The 23,589-nt window shown below is 41.7% G+C and overlaps 1 protein-coding gene across 1 annotated transcript in view; it reads right to left on the reverse strand.

The window, feature by feature from the left end:
* PTPRT (protein tyrosine phosphatase receptor type T) overlaps positions 1-23,589 on the reverse strand; it is a 733,605-nt gene that overhangs the window by 51,446 nt on the left and 658,570 nt on the right. Inside the window, exon 18 of the mRNA XM_063145462.1 lies at positions 9,196-9,383. Within this exon, the coding sequence (XP_063001532.1) occupies positions 9,196-9,383 (188 nt within the window). The remainder of the gene's footprint in view (positions 1-9,195; positions 9,384-23,589) is intronic.

The following is a 23,589-nucleotide window of genomic DNA, read 5'->3' on the forward strand; positions in this document are numbered from 1 at the left end:
ATAGTATGATTTATTTGTAAATAACCCTTATATCCTTTGGATAAAATGAATTTTAACAATGGCTCATTGGTATATCTTTCTCCCATTGCATGGTTGCCACTTTGAAACACTAATGGCAATGATACACATGGATCCAGACTTGGTGTTCTGTGTAAAGAAGGGCTTGCCTATCCATGGTGGAAGGTGTTCCCCACCCTTCCAGAGCAGATTGGGACAGGTGGGAATAGGCAGAACTCTTCCCCCTTTCACTGTTGGGAGAAAAGTCCGAATACAAGCCCGTAAAAGCTCAGAGTATTGATATAGACCATACACTGATCTGTCATAATAAGAAAACATTTAAGTGGTATGGGTTAAAAAATGTAGCTGTAACAACTAAAATAAGGTAAGTTTTAACAATAACAACAACAAAGCATGGGTGTTCTGCACATTCAAAGGCATTGGCACCATTAACTCCAATTCTAGCACATAGTGTTTTGTTTGGACATGGTAGGGATAATTTTGAAATTAAATCTAAAGTGCTAATTACAAAATTTGTCAGAAGATTTAAAGTTCAAAAGGGTGGTTTTTTTAAAATATCTTTTCAGTGTAGCAGTTGTGGTGCCACCAATGATCTCATTATCACACTGAATTTATGAGAGAATCCTGGTTAGAATAAAAAAATATCTTCAGGCATGTCTGCCTATACAGTATGCATAATGTACAAGAACACAGAGGATACATTGACTGAATCCTAGAAACTGAGGGGTTTGTTGTTGGTTTTTAAGGCAATTTACATAATTTTCTAAGATGTGGCACAAAGTTACAGCAATAGCAAAAAGCTTTGTGACACTGTTTGAGTGTAGATGTTGTTATGCCCAATCCTATGGCTTTATATTCTTGCTCCTTAGTGTCCTTTAGACAGCTGGAAAAGACAATATTGTCCCACTGAGTTTTTAATAGTTAATGCTGCTCTCTGGTCTGCTAGATGCTGAATTCATTAGCGCAGAGCAGAAGTTGAGTTGAGTATGGAGCTTGAAATTATTTCCTTTGTATTTGTTATGACTGTAACCTTTTAAAAAACGACCTTGCATTTAGAAGCACCAAACCATCAATGCTAGGGGGGATATATTGTTATATGCCACAAAGCTGCCAGAAACCGAAGCTGAAAATTAAAACCTGGATCTCACTTACAGTTAAGCATTTAAGCAACTTTATCTGAGGTTATCAAGGTCTGAGCAATTCAGTTCTTTATAGTCCATTAATATCCCATAAGGCATCTTATCTCTGTTTTACAAAGCTGCTTAGCACATGCCTTATTGTGTCAGAATGTCTGCAGGAGGGTCATGTTTATTATCTACAGAGACTAAAGCCTTTTTGTAGAAGTATGCATTGGGTAATACATATCATTAAAGTATTCACAGATATTTAATGCACGGGGAGACATGCTTCTGTAAACCATGTTCAAAGGAAAGATGCACACATACTTTTGAATTCACAGTCATAAAAGCCCCATTCAGCAGCTGACATGCATGATGGCCATGTCCCCAAGCTTCCAGCAATGCATGATGGACATTAGGGCTGTGCACAGACCACTTCATGGCCCGATCCGGAACTTTCGGATCAGGCCCGAACCGATTTGGTTTGATCCGACCCTCTCCCACTCCGTGGAGCGAGATCCGGAGGGGCAGATCGAGATTTTGCCCCCTTCCCCTACTTACTTTCCTCCGTGGCAGGTGGTAGAAACAGGTAAGTGGGGAAGGGGAGACAAAATGGGGGCTGAATAAGCTCCACTCCACCCTGCCCCCTTACCTGGCTCCACCACCGTCGTGGTATGGACTGCGGTGGTGGAGCCAGGTAAGCCCCCTCCTCCCACTTACCTGCCTCTGTCGCAGTCGAGCGCAGGCTTCAACTGATGCCTGGGCCTCAGTTGAAGCCTGTGCCGGACCATGACGAACACAGGTAAGCCCCCCTTTCCCCTGCCCCTTACCTGGCTCCACCGCCGTCGCTTCATGGACTGCGGCAGCAGTGCCAGGTGAGTCCCCCTCCCCCCACTTACCTGCATTCGGAGCTCCGGATGGAAGCGAACTGCTTCGCCTTGATCCGCAACTCCCCTGACCCAGGGTTCCCATCCCTGAGGAAGTAGAGAGCTTTGGCTATTGGGCGGTATAGAAATGCAATAAAATAAATAAAAAAATAAATAGCCCTACACCTATACATTCAAACCCACGTAAGGTGTGTGGTTGGTGCACATGTTGGTATCTGGGGCCTAGATAGTCCCTTTATGCATTACATAGCCACCAGTGATGTAGTGGTAAATATACATTTATTTATTTTAAGGTACTTCCTATACCATGGCATCCCAGGATTTACAAGTGGTTACATAAAAACACATATAAACCAATACCTTAAAAATATTACAACAAAAGCAATAACAGAGCACTGTCATATACGTTTTCAAGAAGCGTTTGAAGCTTGCCACAGTTTCTGCTTCCTGAACCACATGTGGGAAAGTGTTCCGGAGAGTGGTTGCCACTACTGAAATGTCCTGCTTACATTCCGTTGCCTGACAACACTTTGTCAGTATGAAATATTGAAGCGCAGGCTCTCACGTTAACAATACCCATAGCTACGTCCCCAAGGAGTGACCAAAACATCAGGCAGTTGTGTTGCGCCATATGAACAAACCAGTTCTAGTAGTTTCTGGTGGAGATGAAAAGCTAATGGGTCTTAATTGCTACATTCTGGACCAAGCATTACACCAGGGAACAATAACATGGTTGCTGGGGAAATTATGTTTCCCCAGGTACTAAGAGGATTGCAGCTAAGCTCAAAGGAAACAAGGAATTCTGAGGAGGGTGGCAGATGACATCAGAGACCCTGCTGAGAAAAAGTGCATCCCTGCAACCTGGTGCCTACAGGTACTGAATGCCTGAATAGGGCTTTTATGACTGTGAATTCAAAAGTGTGTATGCTTCTCTGTATGAACATGGTGCTTCCTGGGAAGCATAGCCAGCATGCACATCAATACCTGGGGCAAGGAGTAACCTGCATGTTCTAGATTATCCCTTCACATCTTCGGTACCATAGGTACTGAATAGGGATGGCAGGTGCATCTGGTTGGGGACTGAAGCCTGTCAAGAAATCACTGGCTTGGCTCCCCAAAAATGACAGCCCATTCTTGTCTGTAAATGTCCCATTTGTGCAAATGATGGCCTTAAAGGGGCTATGCATGCAACATTACAGGCAGCTAGAGAAAGAGATGGGGAAACGGGAAAGATCAGTCAGTTGGGAATAGTGATTAATGAATCCAGCTCATAAAGAGGTTTCATAATAGCAACATGGCACTGTGTCACTAAGAGTGCGATCCTGTGCACATTTAAGACAGAAAAAAGTCCTACAATTCTCTGCATGGCTGGCTGGGGAATGCTGGAAGTTGTAGGACTTTTTTCTGTCTAAATATGCATAGGATTGAACCCTAAATAGATTACAATTAACAAACCTTGTTAACAGAGTAAAGGACAAAACAAGATCATGAAAGGTAAAGTATATTTGTATGTGGAACAGAAACCAACCTAGAATACACTCCATTTTAGAAGGAAGTCTTAGTTAGTAGAGACCCCAGTGGAGGCTGGTGGATCCGATGTCACTGGGGCTGTTAAACTGCTCCGGTTTTCAGTCAGAACCAGTCAGAACTCTAAAGGAACTAACCAAAGTTCTGAACCCATTTTGGGGATATGTTTCAGCCCTTTGGATGGCTCCTTCAGAGTTCTGACTGAAAACCAAAGTAGGTTCACAGCCCCTTTGACCTCAGCACCACCAGCAAAATGCACATTACTTTTATTGTATTTCTTCACAACTTACACATTTTGGTATTGTTTTAACAAATTACACATTCTTCACAGATTACACATTTTTGAATGAATTTATCCTACAACACCCACTTCTGAATGCATGTTATTTTAAAATACGGATTTCTGTACACATATTATCCTAATAAATAAATAAATAAATAAAAAGATTATACAACACACTTTTAAAAAATTATTATTATTTTTCTTTCTCTTCCTTTTTTCTAAAATGGTATTAACCAAGTCTTTTGTAACAGCCTATTAAGCCCCAGTTGTTAGGGGACTGTTCTTTTTCTGTTCTGTCTGAGAGAGAGAGAGAGAAAACTGATTCCTACCATGAATTTCCAAACTCTAACATTCATCACTAGTTGAAAGGTAGTAACTTGAATTTGACCAGCTTGAGTTTACAACAGTAAAACCAAACTCTATCTACTAGACATCAACAACTCTATGGAGATCCAGTACCGCTGCTTCTGAGTGTAACTTTATAATGGATAGAAATGTAATGTTGAGCTTGAGTAACTTTCAGCTTCATCAGATGGTGTGTGTGTGGGGGGCAATCACAGTTCCCTACCATCGCTTCTCCACCCTTGCGTCTGTCACACAATACTTCCTCTTTCTCAACTGAGAAGAAAGAGGAAGTAAACAACGACCATGTGGCCCGTTCAGTGGGCATTTTTTAGCACATTGCTCATCCTGCACATGCAGAGGAGATTGCAGCAAGTTCCATTTTTAAAACTAAACCGGACTTACCTGGAGTCTTTTTTTTTTTGGTCATGGGAAGCAGAAATGAAATTCTCCCACATTCTTACATGTAGGGACAATAGTAGGTCCCAATGATCAAAAGGAGATGGGAGCATTCCGGCTTTTAAATGGTGGGGCTTGGAGTGACCTTCCCTCCTTGAACTTCTCACCTCCAAGTAGCACTGACCATTCTGGGCTTCTGGTGACCGGTTGGGCTGGTGCCCTGCCTCCTCCCACCTTGCAGCTCTTTCCCATTGCCTATAATATATGGTTGGTTTTCCCTGTATTGTGTGGTTAAGAATGCTTTCCCCCAGATCGTTGCTTTAAGAGCCCCCGTCTTCTCCATCAGGGGCTTCCATCAGGCTACTCTTTTCACTGTTCTCTGACTGGGAGGCAAGTACAACATTTTCACACTCCCTCAACCCCTCTGTCAAATTGAAACATTCCAATTTTGATTTAATTGCACATGCTCAGAACTTGTACTTGCTCACTGTAATACACTAAAGTTAGAACTGATACAGTGGCTTGCTTTTAAGGAAAAGTGAGGGGGTTACAGTTATTTTTCTACACATCTGCTGATAATGTAATATCAATCAAGCCTGAACCACACCTGTTTGATCCCAGTAACTACCTTAACATCACCCAAACTCAACTTGGCAAGTTTGAAAATAGGACATAGATTAGCTGACTATTTCAAGTGGCATCCCAGCCCTTCAAATAGATGTTGCTATATGGTAATTCTGCAGCAACCATTGATTCCCCCCCCCTTTTGCACCAAGACAATTTTGTCAGCATCTGTCTTTTCATAATTCAAAAATCACACATACAGTTCAGTCGCCATAGAAAAGGAATCAAGAGTCACAAGAGAAAATTCCCTTTTTTTATCCTTAATAGAATCGAGCCATGTAAGTTAAATAATAATTTAGATAATTATGAAGTGTAGGTGGGCAACATGGATCTACTGATAGATCTCTGGGTGACGTATATTAGATCTAGAAGCATTTCTGAGCAAAAATTATCTGCCATGGCTGCCCTCGTGGTAGTTGCTTGGTCTCCAGGTTCCTAGCCTGTAAAACTGGAGCATTCATGGGTTGCCTTTGACCAGACGTTTGTTCATCTGTTATACCACAATGTCTGCACTGACAGCAAGGCTAGAAAGAAATGGAATGGGATGGACATTTATACTATTTTATTTTCAAAACTTAGTCCCCATCTGTTGCTGTGTAGTCCTATGGTAATGAGAAATAGTCACCCAATAACCCAGGGGCAGCCATTTCATCGAAAAGTACTACATGGAGAAGGATAGGAGAAAGTCATTCACTTCTTTGTAAGATGGTAAGATAGTGTGTGTTACATCAGAATTTACCACAGCGTGACAAAGTAAACAAATAAAAATATGTCTCTTTATCCTATATCTAAGCTAGTCTGAAGGCATTTCAACACATACTCAATTATAGTTTTCCAAGAACTTCATTTTTAGAAATGTACTGTTAGGATTCTTTAATTTCTCTCCCATCCATGTACAAGTCATAGAAAATATTTGTTATTACTTATTTCTCACCTTACTTGTTTTCACCAACACTCCCTTATGCAATCCTGGGCCATCTCCCTGTCATGAATTCCCCTTTCTATAAAATATCCAGCTATTTCTATACAAGTAGGGATGTGCTCTGCTTCTAATCGGACCGGCAAATTAGAAGCGGAGCGGGGTGCTTTGCCTCCCCTTAAGGCGGAGGCGAAGAGGACTGGGGGGGCCAGCGGAGCGTGCGAAGAGGATCGAGGTGAAGGCGGATCCTTCGCCTTGATCTGGAGCTCCGCCGGAAAGGTAAGTGGGGTTTACCGGGCCCTGCCGCTGTCGCTGTCGCCCATGTGTCCTGAGTTCTTGTTTTGATCTCTATTGTTAGCCATTTTCTTTCTTTATTAGATTTATATCCCACCTTTTTTCTGCAAGGAACCCAAGACAACATACATAATCCTCCTTCTCTCCATTGTATCCTCACAACAAGAACCTTTTGAAGTAGGTAGGACTGAGAGTCTGTGACTGGCCCCAGTGAACTGCCATGGCCAAGTGGGAACTAGAACCTGGATCTCCCAACTCTCAGTCTTAAGTATATACATTTTTGGTGGAAACGCAGGATATAACTGTAATAAACAAACAAAATAAAATGGTCTCCTGCTGCCACCAGCTAACTATGTGACTGGAGACTCAGGGCAGGGATCAGCACCAGTGGACCTGGCCATTGTGCTGGGGCATAGAAGCTGTCCAAGGCTGCCAGGTGCTGATGCTGGGCTTGAGGATAGCCAGGTCCACCTGGTTTAAACAGAAGACCATCGGGACAGACATTCCAGTTGCTCATTACATCTGCCACAAAGTCCACCCTAAAATTGCAAACTTTTAACTACATCCATATTTGCAAGGAGCCAAGCTTTAATGTATATAGTCTTCAGGATTGAGCACCAATGATTTGAGGTTATTCATTCCCCTACTATCAAATCTCTGGTGCCCCTTCTCTCTTGGGTGGTATGCTTGCTGTAGCACACCAAATCTTAAAGTGCTATTCTGATTTCCTTTGCAATCTGTGGCAGCAGGAAGGGAGGAATCATTAGATTATTGGGATGCTTTTAAGAGGGGACGGGTGTCACAAAAAAGCCTTTGAAGTAACCTTCTTCCAGTCAGATGCTTCTAAGGGAAGTTGTCTGTTTTGTTCCTCTCTGCCTTAGAGGACTGGCGGTAATAGGCTGGTATGATATTGTGGTCCTATCTGGAGAAGATGGACCTTGCCTCACTTATCCATGCACTAGTCACATCCAAGCTGGGCTACCATAATGCAGTGTACAGCAGCTACCTTTGAAAATAGTTCATAAACTTCAGCTGGTGCAGAATGCATCTGCCTGAATGTTGCCGGAGGCAAGGCAATTCAATCATATAATACCTAAACTGCACCAGTTACACAGGTTACCTGTGTTCCCAAGCCCAATTTAAAGTGCTGTTTTTGACCTTTAAAGCCTTAAGCAGGGACCAAATTACTTGAAGGACCACCTCTAGCCATAGCAGCCTGCCCACACTTTAAAATCAGCAAGAGAGGCCATCTCGTCTGTGAGAGCAGTTAGATGGGTAACCACATGTGAGAGGGCCATCAGGGGTCCACCATGCTCCATCATTGCAGGCTTTTAAGAAGCCCTTGAAAACATATTATTTTACCCTGGCCTTCTTCTGATTTGATTGCTATTATTGCTGTTTTTAGTGTTGGTTTTTATTGCTATTTTTATTGTGTTTATGTTTTTATCACTTTTAATATCTTAATGATTATGTGATTTATGGTTGACAGCCACCTTGGAATGGGTTCTGCTCTGACAGGCAGCCAAGAAATGTTATAAATAAATAAATAAATAAATAAATAAATAAATAAATAAATAAATTAAAATAAAATAATAGCTGTCAGTAAACTGCTACAACCACATGAAGGCTTCTGAAGATACAGAAGCTGGTTTGGAGGCTATGGTGTGAATGCACCCTTAGTACTCCAACAAACATTTTTATCCAAAACAGTGAGTAAACTGAAATCACCTATGCAACACCATATTAATTTAGTGGAATTTATATTAGAGTTCTGCATAAATGCCCTCTTGAAATTCTCCACCTTATTTGTAGGCAAAGAAACTGGGGTGGGTGGGTGCAATTTCATCAAATTTCTCTAGGGAGAGGACAATTTCCCAACAATGTATCACAAGTAGGGTCCCAATTGGCCCCATTTTTCCCCTCTTTGAAAGAGTCTTCCATTATTCTGTCCCATTTTCAGGTTGTTTAATATATATTTGTTGTGTTTTTGAGCTTACCTAATCACCGTGAGGCAGCCAAGGGTGCTAGGTGGTTTTTTTCACTTTCTATTATACACCTCTCCCTCATTCTACAGCTTCCAAGGCTGCCTGTGGTTCCTCATCTGAAAAAGCTACAAGGGAGAAATTACTTCATGATGTCATTCCACTGGGCTCAAACTGAATTGTGGGAAGCTAAGGAGACGAGGAGGCTGCTGGAGAGGTAATTAATCCTACAACAAAAGGCGGGACCCTCACACACAGTAAGGTAAGCCCAAGAAAGCTGAACTCAACCCACGATAATTTATCTGAAATGTTCTTCTCCTCTGAATTTCTTTTTCAAAGAAATTTCTTTTCGTTCAATGGAATGAGAATGGTCGAATGTGGGGGAAAATTTCAGCACAGCACAAATTTATATGACATTTGGTGGCCAGCTCTGAACCTTCATCTGGAGTTCTGTGTATGTACCGCCATGTGCGGGGTTCCGCTGAAAGGAGCAGCTTCATCACATTCTAGTTCACATGTTGAGCTGTTGTGAAGCTTTTGTAGAAAGAAGCGCTCTACCCCCGCTTCACTGGACTGTGGCAAAGGCATTTAAGTTCTCAGAGATATGATAATAAGCCACTACATATGAGAGAAATAGACTCAGACAAGGATTCAGCATATGGGGGGGAAAGCATTACAGTTAGCATATAAAATAAACCTCTTAAGCTACTGAGGCACTTCTCCAGAGTACTCATTCTGATTTGACAATAGCCTTAATTCCATTCTTTATCTCGGTATTCAAGTGAGTGAACGTTCCTCTCACCTCATACTCCTCTTTAAATCCATAGCCCTGTCCCCGTTTCATCTGAGTGATGTGCTGCAACAAGTCGGCCACTCGGATTGCTGGCTGGAACTGTCCCCTGGGGTAGGACATTTCCACAGGGTCGCAGCTTCGATAGGGATGGGTCTGGATTGTCAGTGTCGGCTGAGTCATCTCCCCATGGCTATTGTCTGTTTTAAAGATAGGGAGGCAAAACAAACTTTCACCTAGCTGTTGTTATTGGTTTATTTGTTCTCTTGCCCCCAGAGGTTAATTTTCTCCCCAGGGGTGAAATAAAGCACAGTCGGGAAATCATCCATGCCCAAAGCCAACCCAGAAAAGCTAACATAGATTCAATGGGCTTCATGAGAGAGCGAAGGAAGAAAACACAGAAGCGGCAAATTATGAAACAGTTCTAACAACAGCTGGAGGAAATGTGGTTATTTGAGGCACATTACCTATGAACATTAGCCTCTTTTTTTGTGCTATGTATCCACATTGGATGGGGTACCCACCTCTTGACCTGCCTGTTGCTTTCACAACTGGAGGGCAGAAAGACATTATATAGAAATGACAACTCCATTTCGGGAGGGGGAGAGGGGGGATCAAACAGCATTAGATGCTTCTTTTATGCATTGGAGCGCATTCTACACTTTGTCTCTTTAGGTAAAACCAGCCTGGATAAAATGTTTCCCATAATTCTTTACAAAGTTTCACATACTATGGGGAAATGAGCAGTTTGCTTTTTAACCAATTTTTGTGGGTGAGAGGGTAGTTAAACTAAACTGGAGAGCAGGTGTCCTGGAATTCTTCATTAAAAATCCTAAATCCCATGTCTTAATTTAACTAGGGTGGCCATTTGAAAAGGAGGACAGGGCTCCTGTATCTTTAACAATTGTATTGAAAAGGGAATTTCAGCAGGTGTCATTTGTATATATGGGGAACCTGGTGAAATTTCCTTTTCATCACACCAGTTAAAGCTGCAGGAGCCCTGCCCTCTTTTAAATATGGTCACTCTAGTATCCTGCAGCTTTAACTGCTGTGATGAAGAGGGAATTTCACCAGGTTTTCCACGGGCGTTACTAGACGAGGCTCTAGCGCGCGTTACCTTCCGCAGCCACGTCGAGGCTTCCAGATGACGTTCACGAGGATCCGCCGTTATCCTGCGGTGAAGCCTCTTTCTCCCGACTTTAAAAAAGTGAGTTGTAGTGCGCCTTTTCCTGCTGTCCCGCGGTAATTTGGAGTACGTGTGGGAGGATGTGAGGTCACTGCGGTCGGCACTGGTCAGGAAAAGGCGTGCTAAGGGGGAGTGGTCAGCGGCTTCGGTCAAGCCGCCTCCGCCATTTGCGCGCAGTCCGGCAGCTGGGGCAGCGCGGCGGAGCGGCTTTTTTTTTTTATTTCCCCAGTGACAGTTTGCGCAGGAACGGAGGACCGGAAAAGTGGCTGGTGACTCCTTGCGGTGGGCAGCTACCGTGGCCGCATAATGGCGGTGCTGTACGCTGCCTGTTAGTGTGGGTACCAGGCTGGCAGAGGGCAGAGCTGTTTGTGGGCTGCTGCCATGGCTACGGCCAGATGTGGGTTGGCTCCTTGGGATGGGGCACAGGGCACAGAGGCGGTCATCGCCGCCGACACCTCAGAGGCATGATGGGAGATGTAGGCACAGTGGCCATGCAGACGATTGACCTCGGGTCATATGACACCCGCCACGACCCCCATCAGGAAGTGAGCGCATCAATGTTGACCCTCAACAGCACCAGCAGCACTTCAGCTGGCACTGGCACTGCCGCCGCTGCCGCCGCCAGGGCCGGCGGCGGCATCGCTGACGGCTGCGCAAGTTTGCGGTCTTTCGGACGTGCGCAAACCGTGCAGCGAGCGAAAAAAAAAGCCGCGGCAATCAGGCCGGTGTGGCTGCGCAACCGTGCTCGCGGCGGCAGCAGCACAACCGGCGCAAACTTCCGCCATAAATCGAAGGCAGGTGTGGATCATGAGGCGTCACGGCTGAACGGGAAAAGCCGCTTTCACCGCTCCTCAACGACGGAACACCCGGTAGGTCTAGCAACGCCCCACATATACAAATGATACCTGCTGAAATTCCCTTTTCTACGCAACTGTTAAAGATACAGGAGCCCTGTCCTCCTTTACATATGGTCACCCTAATTTAACTCTTCTTAAATAAGCAAGGCCCAGTTATTCTTTTTTGCATTTCTTTCTAAGTTTTAGTTTTCATTTTTATCTTGTCCTGGATTACATGCATCCTATGCATGCTTAGACAAAAAAAGTCTGACAACTGGGGAATGCTGGTAGTAGTATGACTTTTTTGTTTGTTTGCTTGTTTAAACATGCATAGGATTGCACCCATATAACGTATGTCAATCTTTTTTTTAATTTTCGTTTACTGCAGCTGTCAGGGAAAGGAGCTCTAAATCTGGAGAAATGGTACAGGTGGAGGGGGTCTAACATTTTACATGTAGGACATTTATTTTGATACAAATTCTTTCCCCTTTCCCAGCCTAAAAGTGCTTTTTATAATTGAACTGGATGATGCTAGTAGAGGAGTATTATTATTATTATTATTATTATTTATTTATATAGCACCATCAATGTACATGGTGCTGTACAGAGTAAAACAGTAAATAGCAAGACCCTGCCGCACAGGCTTACAAATTTCTCAGAGTATGGGCAACCCGTAAAGAAGAAAGCTGTAGCTATAGATATAAAAGCATGAAGTGTTAACACAAATGTCAAAATTTCGGCTTTGGCTATGGGGCGGTATATAAATGCAATAAATATATAAATAAAATTTCATCATTGTAGAGATATTAATTACACGTGAAAAATAAACATTTACTGGCTTCTGTAAACCCATTATTGTGTATTTGTGGAGGGGGGGCTAATAGAAGAGTAGCAAGCTAAGCATTTATTTATACAATAACCAGCCTAATGCTGTTACTAATGATAATAGGGGAACTCTGAACAGAGGGGATTTTCAAGGCTTATTAGTTCTCCAAACTGAATTTATTTCCCCATGCATCTTTCTTCACCCTATTCCTCTTTAACCCTTTGTAATAAAGAAGTGGGACCATTTTTTAATGGTGGACCCCTCCCAGGAGACATACTTTGCTTAATTTTCCATCAGTAGGCTGAATTCAAATCCAATTTCACAACTGACTTCTCTGAGGTCACTTTTTTTTATCAGCCTCAGTTAAAAACACACACAAAACACTGTTCCCAGAGGGAAATATAAAAAGTAATGTGCAGGCTTAGGAAAGCACACTCAAGGACTTCAGATTTGTCATGAAGTAGAACTCAAAACTTCTCAGCTCAGTGTATTCATATGTAATTATTATTTTCCAAGTTCAGAATAAATTTTGGCAGTTGCTTGTTTTTTAGTAGCCTCTTTTTTCTACAGTTCCATAATCTGAAATTTGTGGTGGAAGCCTCTTCCTATGTAGGCCTTTGACTTCACACACTAATTATGCAGCCAACTTGCAGCATAGCCAGGAGAAGTTTGTGGCACCTCTGAACTGGAGCAAAAAGAGACAGTTGTGACATAGGCTGGGATTGCCCCTAGCAGCCTAATATAAATTGCACGTAAAATATCTATGCGCCTTCTGAGTCCTACAACAAATTCTCCCTGCTGCTTAAATTCTTGACTTTCAGATTCTCTTTTCTGTACTCTGATATTTGAACTTGTGCTGCTGAATGTGATGGTAGTTCCTGTGAAGCAATCAATGATGCACTCTTCAACTGATGCATTAGACCAGCTTTCTTCAACACCTAGTGCTCTCCAGATGTATTGGAAATCAACTCTCATCAGCCCAAGCCAACAGAGCCAATGGTCAGGAATGCTGTGAGTTGTAGTCCAGAACATCTGGACTGCACCAGGTTGCAGACGGCTACATTAGATTTGATTGTCACAAGCTAAGTTTACTTGTGAAGTGAAAAAAAGGTGATTGAATAATCCCAAAAGAACGGGGGGAAGCGATGTAAGAGCCTGTATTATTTGCAGAGAACAGCTGGAACTGATCATTTCCTGTACCAACTCGAAATTTACAATACTTGGGACCATAGCCTTAGGTTTTTCTCTATATGTAAAACAAAATCAGAAAAAGAAGATCACGTTTTCTTATAGTAAGAGCTCTACATAATGCAACAAACATACTGTTCACAGTATGCCCAATCGTATTCTAAGACTGAATGTAACAAAGTCTAATGAGACATTCAGGCAGGACTTTTTCTTAGGAAGGGCTGCTTACAATACCTATAAGAACAACTCCATACATAGTGGTAGAAGAAGTGGTAATAAATTCTTGTTTCTAAACCTGGATAATGAATCAGAGATACTTACTGATGGCAGCTAAAAATGTATTTTCCTTTAGTTCTAGTTCTCTCTATTATATCAACAAATGAAACTGTACATGAAAACTGCTCAGTGAGCTTTGATGTAGGGTGTAGGGCTGTGCATGGCCTCATCAACCCACTTCACAGGCAGATTCGGAGCTCCAAATCTGCCTCAGCTCAATTCGGATCCAATCTGACCTGCTTTGGCCAGGTTGGATTGGATCCGAATTGAGCTGCCTGGGCTTCTGAATTGTCTGAAGCCATCTGAAGCAATGCAAAGCAATCTGGATCAATCCAACCTGGTTTGCATCACTTCAGACTGATCCAGACCTGCTTTGGTCTGAATCACCTTTGGTTTGGAATTCAGATACAATGCGTAGCACTAGTGGGGTGGTATATAAAATTAATAAATGAATTAAAACAAATTGGCATACATTATTATACACATTTATTCATTGTATTATTTATTATTGTGTTTTTTATATTGTATTTTGTATTCGTGTTTTTAAATTGTTGGTTGTTTTTATGCTTTTCATGGTTTTAATTTTTGTGAACCGCCCAGAAAGCTTCGGCTACTGGGCGGTATAAAAATGTAATATATAAATAAAATAAATAAATATAAATAAATAAATAAATAAATAAATAAATAAAATTTATCTAAAAATTTAGACCCCTCTTACAATGTGTGAAATTTCCATGCTTCCCAGTCACTCGGGTTTCTTTGTTTCCTTCCCTTTGAGTTCTGCTTAGTTTGCTTGTGACAGTTCTTAGCCATCTCCATGTATTGCATGATGATGCTTACAACACATCCTTGCCACCCGACTATCTGCCTGTCTTCTGTGGGTATTATGAATTAGCATGCATGCTTTTGTGTTCATAGTGCAATCCCAAAGCATGGTGGTCCATAGTTCTCTCAATATGAAGAAGAGTCTACTTGGTGCCACTATTCTACTATCCCAACCTCATTCCACTCATGTATCATTCACCCAGTGCCTTTTATGGTGCAAGTGCTCTCCCCTGAGTTGCGCCAGAGCAGTAACATAGCTCCCCTCTTCCAACATGGAAACACTACATTGGGGCATCAGATTCTACACTGAATCCCATCATCTTTCTACTTTCCACAGTGGATGGTAGGATTGTTCCATAAAGGTAATGTACTGCCTACCTCTTAAAATATGTGTTTAATATACTTGTGCTCTATTGGAAAGAATCATGTAAAAGTGCATTGACGCGCATATACTCTACAGAAAAAACAATGGGAAAAATTTAAAAAGTGTGCTCTTCCCACCACTGTTCAGTGTTTTGTGACATAGTCATTTTATATTGCTTCACAGACACTAGTAAGATTAACACTTCTAAAGTTAAAAGGAAATAAAAGAATCCGTTTTTCCCTTCATGCCATAATATTAATCTGGTAAATGAGAAAAGGTTGGGGAGTAGAGAAGCCCTGTCAACAGTAAGACTAAGCTCTGTTGAAGCAACTCAAGCACCACCACAATAAAGTGTGTCTTGAATACAAAAAAGCAAAGTTTTGTTTCCAAACTCCTCCTGTAATATCCACAACCTCTTTCTGATTTTGAAACGATAAGCCTATCATATCCATTTATATTTTTATTCTGTTAGCCTTGGCAAGTGTGTAACATGATAAGACATCCTTTGCACAAAATAAATTATTTTTGGAGTGGTGTTTGCAATGGATTTAATTACACACACATCCAATCTCACTCTCCTAGAGTAAAGCGTTGTCATTTGTTTGACATTTCCTAAGGATGGCTCCAGAATGGCTAATATCACTCTCTGCATCACCGGTGGCAATGGAAACACTCGTAAAATTGGCTTACAGATTGCCTTCATTTTTGCGTAGGTCTGGGCTATTATATGCCAAAAGGTTTATTTCAAGGTGATATGCCAATCTAACATATACATGGCTGAAAGTGAAAAAATAATCAACCACCACACTTCTCTGACTTAATATAATGAGCGCGTTTTCTTTTCTTTCTTTTTTTCTTCTTTTTTTTTTTTAAAAAAAGATTGGTGTCAGATAGTAATATACAAGAATTTCAGCTCAGCTCACAAATCACTACAAAATGCCCCATTCACAACCCCAACTTCAAAAGTGAACAGGAGCACATATTCTCTGAAAATGTTCATGAATTCCTGAAGTTGCTTTTGCACAATTTTAAAAGTGCACTTTTCAAAATTGTGCGTTTTAAAAGTTCTGTATTTTAAAGTTATGTATTTTTGAAGCTGTGCACTTTTTTTTAAAAAATGCATTTTTCATGCTTTAGTCAAGGAGGGGACAGTACACCTATATATATATATATATATATATATATATATATATATATAGTGCCCTTTTCCTGTTCAAATAAACTGGAAGAGAAAAAAAAGTTGCAAATAAGAATGGGGGTGAGCTGAACTGAGTGAGTAAAATTCAGAGAATTTCAGCAAGCTCAAGGAGACCTGGGTAGGATCTACACTACTGCTTTATAACAGTTTATAATGACATTGGAACCCAGGACACATTCCATATACAGTTTTCAAACTGCTTTCTAAGTGTTATATCCTGCTTCATGTAGATCTGGCCCTGGTATTCCCATTCCTAGTGTCAGAGCTCAAACCAGGAGCCCTTTGGATCAACCACTGGGCTCCCTGTACCACTGGGACTGCCTGATCATTTCTGCTAGGAGTTTGCCACAACACTCCATGATCCTTTTGATCAGGTGATGCTTGGGAGCCAATCTAGTGCTAAATATATAGCTATAGCTATAGCAGGTTTGCTGATGTCTCTCAGGCCTTAGCTAGACCAGCGGTTATTCCAGGCTGATACCCAGGATCGCCCCTGTGCGTCATCAGGGAGGGATCATCCCTCCCTGGCCCCGGGATAAAGCCCTACACTTTGGGCCCATTTTTTCCCGTGGTCTCAGGCTGAGCCCGAGACCGCGAGCATGTGGCCCGTTTCCGCAGCTTTTCCCGGCTCCGCACGATTACTCGCCCATCGAGGCTAGGGTGGGGGGAGTGGGGAAATCATTTTTTTAAAAAACAACAACAACACCTCTCCTTTCTGCTGTAGCGCTCGTGCACCACCAGCCCTTTAAGAAAATAAAAAATGGCGGGTGCAACGCCTCTCTTCTTGAGCTCATCGCACCTTGCGTGTAAATGAGGGTGAGATCTTGCATTATTCATAACGCGAGAACTCCCCTCCTCTCCCCCAGATTTTCAGGTAGGTCTACCAAAGGCCCCAGTCAGGAGATTTGTTGCTGGGAGGGGGGCACCTTTACCTCCCTCTGCAACTGTTAGCTTGTAGCAAGCCTTACTCCCTGCCTGCCTATGAGCTACTTGCATGGCCTTGACCTGGAAGTGTAATTGGCTTGCGATAGTAGCAATGCCGTCTGGGGAATATTGGAAGCTAAGAACATAAGAACACAAGAAGAGCCCTGCTGGATCAGACCAAGGGTCCATCTAGTCCAGCACTCTGTTCACCCAGTGGCCAACCAGCTGTCGACCAGGAACCCACCGGCAGGACATGGTACAACAGCACCCTTCCACCCATGTTCCCCAGCAACTAATGTATATAGCTTTACTGCTTCTGATACTGGAGGTAGCACACAACCATTGGGGCTAGTAGCCATGATAGCCTTCTCCCGCAGGAATTTATCCAACCCCCCTTTAAAGCCATCCAAATTGGTGGCAATCACTACATCTTGAGGTAGTGAATTCCATATTTTAACTGTTTTATATTTGGATCAACCTGATTTGGAGGATCTCCATGCTATACATTCCTGCTGGCTGTTTGAATTGGGATCTACATTCACATCATAAATATGGGGAGAAACATGTATATACTGTGGGGCCTGCTGCCACACAGAAGCCTTTTTTGTGTGTGCTGCAAAATGAAACATGTAGTGTCAGTCTGAAGATGCCGTCACTCCTTGGTGTTAGGCTACATAACCAACCAGTCATGGCTATCTTAAAATTAAAACAACGTATACCAATATATAAATTACATTACACTGCTCAAAATAAATAAATCATTTCCACAGCAGTGGTGAATTCTTTAAAAGCCACTACAATGCTATCGTGGTGGTGGAATTAATCTGACTGTTTAACCAGTCAACCAGTTGCTGTATGATAAATATTATATCTATATTTCCAGATTGTCTATTCAATGTCAAATTGTCTCTTAAAAGTTTCCTGGAAAGAAATTCCACAACTTCCTTTGGAAACATGTTTCATCGGTGAATTCATTTTGCAATTATTTATTCAGAAATGCAAACTTACCTATTTCCCCCCTCAAAACTGTATAACCTGTCCAAATTAGTTTAACCTTCTGCTTCTTGCCATATCTTAGGGTAATCAACTGTCTGCCACTTCCTGAAATCATGTTACACATTGAAAAAGGGTCAACCTTTTTTTATTCTAATTAAACACACACACAAATACACACCTCACTTTGTCCTACTTTCCTTCACTTGCTTTCAAGATCTTGTACTATGCACCATAGTACAAGACTCTTCATAACTTGTCAACATCCTACATGCAGACATTTGGAATTCCTCTCAGCCACTAAAGATGGTAAGGACAGTTTGGATGGAATATTGTTAAAGATACTCATTAATCACTTTGCTTGACATCTCAATGTTGGGCTATTTCACTGCAGATGAATCTACGGATCCTGTCCCTGCAGCAACTCTGGAATTGACTGCAAGATGGCAGCTAATTTATCATGGATTGAGTCCTCAGTTTTTAAACTCCCACTTCAAAAAAAAGCATCATAAAAATAATTCAATCTTCAGATCAGGTTAATGATGCTGAAACTCAGTTATCATGCACTATCATCAGCTTTGCTTTTTCAGCTGTCTAGACACATGTGACAGGGAAGCAGCACTTTCCAAGAGACAACTAAGTAAAGTACAATGTTTCCCCAACCCCCAACCGCACCCTACATCTGACTGTATATGACCAAATTAGGGCTGTTTTCCACCAATATATTTGCTCATTAGAAGAAGAGAAGACAAAGGAACTTGCATTGTGTATTCATGAGCAAATATGCCAGTGGAGTTCTCCAATACTGGGTTCCCTTAGAAAAATCCTCAGTGATCATAAATGTTGACCTCAAAGGAGAAGACAGCTTCATAAGACATGTACTAGTCACATGGAAGATTAACACTTTAAGGATACAATCCTTTGCATGTTTAGACAGAAACAGTTCCTACAACTCCCAGCATTCCCCAGCCAGATCTGAATGAATATCTGACTCAGAAAAAAAATGTGGCTTCTCTCCACCATCCCTTTCTGTCCTTAAAACACCTTCCCTGCCAGCTCTAGACTTTCTGAAACAGCTGTTCCACTTCTTTTTATTTACCTGTTCAGCAGTATTGTGGACAAAGGGAAGGGAAAGCTGCCTCTTCAACACTCTGGCATAATGCATGACTGTGAACCAGTAAGGAAAATATGGTAGGCCTTTTGATCTTCCTTCTATTACAGCAGCCCTTTTGAATTCAAAAAGAAGGAGGGGGAGGGGTAGATTCCCATCCTCCTCCTCCTCTCCATACACTCTTGCTAGTGCCGCATAGCTGCTGGTGACATGTTGATGGGAAAAGGGTCAGACGGTGGACCAGCCTCTTCTCCCATCAGGCTGCCACCACTAGCCAGGTAAGAGAAGAGAAGGGTGTTTTCTGGGAGTGGGGCATGGCAGAGATGGTGCTTTGGGGGTGGAAAGGGCTGACAGGAAAGGGGGTCATCTTCCAACAAAATGATTCTAGCTCTTCTGGAATCTTTTTTTGGAAAGAACTTGAATATTTATGGGTCAATTGAAGCGCTCACCTATTTCTTTTTGCGAGTCACCATTACACATCATACAGGAGTCTAAAAATTGATGCAAAACCATGTTTGCTTTCATTATTGTCAAAAGGTGCCTCATTGGGCTTTCAACTGCATTCCTCAAAGACCTTGTCAATTTTTCATCCAATTCCTGGACACTAGAATTTAGTTGGTGGGGGGGGGGGGGAGAGGGGAAGCCCCAAAGCTGGTTTTAATGTTCTAAGAAGCCATGCATAACTCTCAGAGTACAGCTGTGAGAAGGCAGCCAAGCCTGGGAAGCCATGTAACAACTGAATTTGTATGAGAAGGTTCAGGGAAGCTTCCAGGCCTGACTGAACTAAAGCTTAGCTAGGTTTCTGTTATATACTCTCTGTAAGCCCTCAGACAATGTGTCTGGTAACAGCCTTACTCTAGCCTCACCCCCCCAATCACATAAAGGGCTTATGGAGAGTATAAAAAGGGACTCTACATAAGCTTTAGGTCAATTGAGTCAGCTTGAGCAGGCAAGCTCAAGTATTGTACAGCTACTTTGCTTCCAGACTCAGGAATTTTTTGAACTGTACTCTGTACTCAGGGACTACACAATTCTCTTGAGTCCTAAAAACAAGCTTTGGGGGGATTTTGTACAGCTTTGTGTGTGATTATTGTCCACAACAATCCCAAAATACAGAAGTGTTGATTGGGTGTGATTATTGTCCAAAAATAGAGAAGCGCTTTCCTTTTCCAGGACATTAGCTTAGCTGTTCAAGGAAAGGTTCTCCCAGATTGAAATGCAAATTTCAACACGAAACTCATGAAAATTCACTTCACTTCTAATCTTCTTTTAGGATGGGCACATAAGGGAGGATGGGCCATAGCTCAGTGGTAGAACACAAGCCTTGCATGAGGAAGGACTCAGGTTTGATCACTGGCATCGTGATCTAAAAGAGTCTTGGACAGCAGTGCTTGTAAAAGACCTGGCTTGAGACCTTGGGGAGCCACTACTAGTCAAAGTAGATAGTGCAGGGCTAGGTGGACCAATGCCTGGACTCAGTATAAGCCCCTTTCACATATCATATGAAAGAAATATTGGGTCAGTCATGCAACCCAGTGGGTGACTTGATATATTTGTACCCTCTCTTACACTAACCTAACACACCAAATGGTATTGTCGTTCTTACTTCTTTGGAGTGAAGAGAAGATACAAATATGATCCAATGAGATATATATTCTGCTACTGCTTTGGGTTACTGCCAAAATAAATGAAAAAATAAATAAAGGCCAGCCCAACTAAAAAAACAACAGTTTATTGTATAATTAAAGGTATTAGCAATAATCAGTATTAAAATATCTAGACCATAAAAGGCCTCATATAACTATAATAAAACAAATACATTTCCTACACACATGCACACTTGACCACATTTTCTTCCCACTACAAAAGCACAAATAATCATTTGCACTTCCATAGTCTGACCATGTTTTATGTTTCAGATTTTTTCTTATTGCACAACAGTACAGATGTGTACCATTGGACTTGATTTCTTTGTCTTAAAGATCACCATTCCAAAAGGATGCAATATAATGTTGTTTATCCAAAATATGAAATAACTATGCTGCACACAAAATTATTTTTTGTGAACCGCCCAGAGAGCTTCGGCTATTGGCCACTATAAAAATGCAATAAATAAAATAAATAAATAAATAAATAAAATTATGGACTGGTTGTCAAGAAGCATGAATATGAAGCATGGCAATACAACACCACATACATTTATGGCTGACTTACTAACTCTCAAGCTCAAAGCACCATTCAAAACCTACCATAATGTGCTGTCTATAATGCACAATGATTGCTACACAAATAATGCTCACTTAGCTTTAATTTCTTCACTTTTCCAATCCTAAAGTTTCATAAATAAATTTAAGTAAGCAACCTTAACTCCATTTCTTAACTAAATGGGGTGCTTCTGACAATATTTATTATTGTGTCTCGATGCTTACTGCAAGCACTCTAAAATAGCAGGTTGCATAAATATGAAAGGGTAAATTATATGTTTTGCTATAATTTTTCTCTTAGATTCAAATCAGATGAGTTGCCTTTTGCAAATGTAATACACACATAGTGGGTGCAAGCTTCTTCAAGAGATATTTCAAACCATTAGGGAAATAGAGTTAAGATGATGCAGGATTCAGTGAAACTAGTATATTATCCACTAATACAGAATAATGTTCCAAATTCTAGTTTGACGTATTATCATTAAGAAAACAATTAATATTGCATGGAATATTCCCATGCATGGATAATATGCATGTTTTCCTCAATCTAGGCATACTCCTACTTCCACTTAGGAATGTCACAAGATCCCATGGGTGTGTGTGAAGTCCAACAGACTCCCCACCCCTCAGCCACCTGCACCCTGCTCACCAAGCTGGTGCCACCTACCGGACCCATTCGATGGGTGCTCATACAGTCTGCAAACACCAGGCAACCCTGAAGCTCACCCGGCAATTGGGCACAAGCTGTGAAGGCAATTTGGCAAGTGCTCAGCGAAATTGGACAGAGGTAAGTCCGTCATCCATTTTGGACTAATTACCCATGAATATGTGCGTTGGCTATATGACAGAGATAAGAAGGTTTTATACCTGATAGAAAGGTATGTGTGGTCAGCAATAATCTTTGCCTTGAGGAGAAGAAGCTTCCTCTCCAGCATGCAGAAAACATGCTTACAAGGGACTGGTGAGAATTTCATTTTAGTTTGGTTTTAATAAAAAAATACCAAAATTCAACAAACTTTCCATATTTGGGACAAAACCATTGGGATTTTAAAAAATTCTAATGTGGGAGAAACCGAAACTGACTGATACGTTCACCCAGTCCCAAGGATTTGAGTGCTTTGCTCTTAAAAACTTGGATTTTAATCCTTCTGTATTCAACTATGGCCTTTGCTAGACCTACCTGGTAATCCATGTGGGAGGAGGGGCAAACCCACGGTACAGCTACCGTGGGCCGTCACTCCAATCCACACTTCAGATGAAATGGACTAAAGGAAAGCCCTGTCGCGTCCACCATTTTTTTCCAATTAAAGGGCCGGAGGTGCACGAACGCTCGTGCGCTTAGGTAAGTATTTTTTTTTTAAAAAAAATCATTCTCCCTGATCTCCCCCCCGCCCCGATCTCCCCCCCCACCCTGATGGCCACCGCTTTTCCCAGCTACTCATGAGTAATTGTGGCAGCCGGGAAAAGCACCGGAACGGGCTCAGCCCGAGTCCATGGGAAATACTAGGCCAAAAGTGGTGCCTGTTATCCCGGGGCCAGGGAAGGTTGACCCCTGCCTGAGCCCGGGATCCCCTGTGTGTCATCTGGACGCACAGGAGTGAGCCCAGGATTCACCCCAGGCTAACCCGTGGTCTAGCAAAGGCCTATGTCACTGCTGAATTAGAATTGCCTCCTCTTTTTTCTGACAGGTTCCTCATTTTTAACAGCTGCATATAAGGCAGATACATCTTGGTCCTCTCCATACTTGGAATAGCTGTAGCTATTGAATTTGGCCAGTGCAGATGGTTGAAAAAATAAGTTTCAGTTCAGTTTTATAAGGATTTACCAAAATCTGCAAGTTCTTCATATTCTGAATAGAAAGCACTTGTGATTTAAACAATTCAAATGCAGTAGAAAGTGAAACTGAGAAACTTACCCATCCCTATTGCTTACACACAAAAGTCTAATCCCATGGAGGTCCCATCTTTATAATCTTTTCCTTAACACCATATCCCTACCCTAGAAAGCTTGTCTACTGGCTCAGGTATTATGAACCAGGCTTAAACCTTGTTTGGTGAATTTTGGTATTTTTTTTAATTAAAACCATAATGGGCTTATTCTATTTTTAATGTGTCAAGAGTCATGCCTGGTTTCTGCTACATTACTGCCTACATCATTCTATCCCTGGGACCATTCACAATTTCCCACTCTCTGGAACAGGGAAAACAGCTAGAAGCTCATTGCTCCATTGATACAAATCAGGAGTTCTGGATTTTTTCCCCAGACATGAAACATCTGTACATCAGCTTTGCAGATGCAACCTGTTTCAATAGCCAAGGTAGGTGTGTAAAACCGAAGAATGCTGATTTTAAGCCTTTTACTCCTAAGAATACAAATATTTAATCATAAAAATGAAAAATAGAATGAAAAAAAGACTGTGAAAGCATAACCCAATCTTTTTATTATGATTATTATTTGAAAGGGAATCAATGATAA

Source organism: Elgaria multicarinata, chromosome 1 (genome assembly GCF_023053635.1).
Source record: "Elgaria multicarinata webbii isolate HBS135686 ecotype San Diego chromosome 1, rElgMul1.1.pri, whole genome shotgun sequence".
Classification (NCBI taxonomy): Eukaryota; Metazoa; Chordata; class Lepidosauria; order Squamata; family Anguidae; genus Elgaria; species Elgaria multicarinata.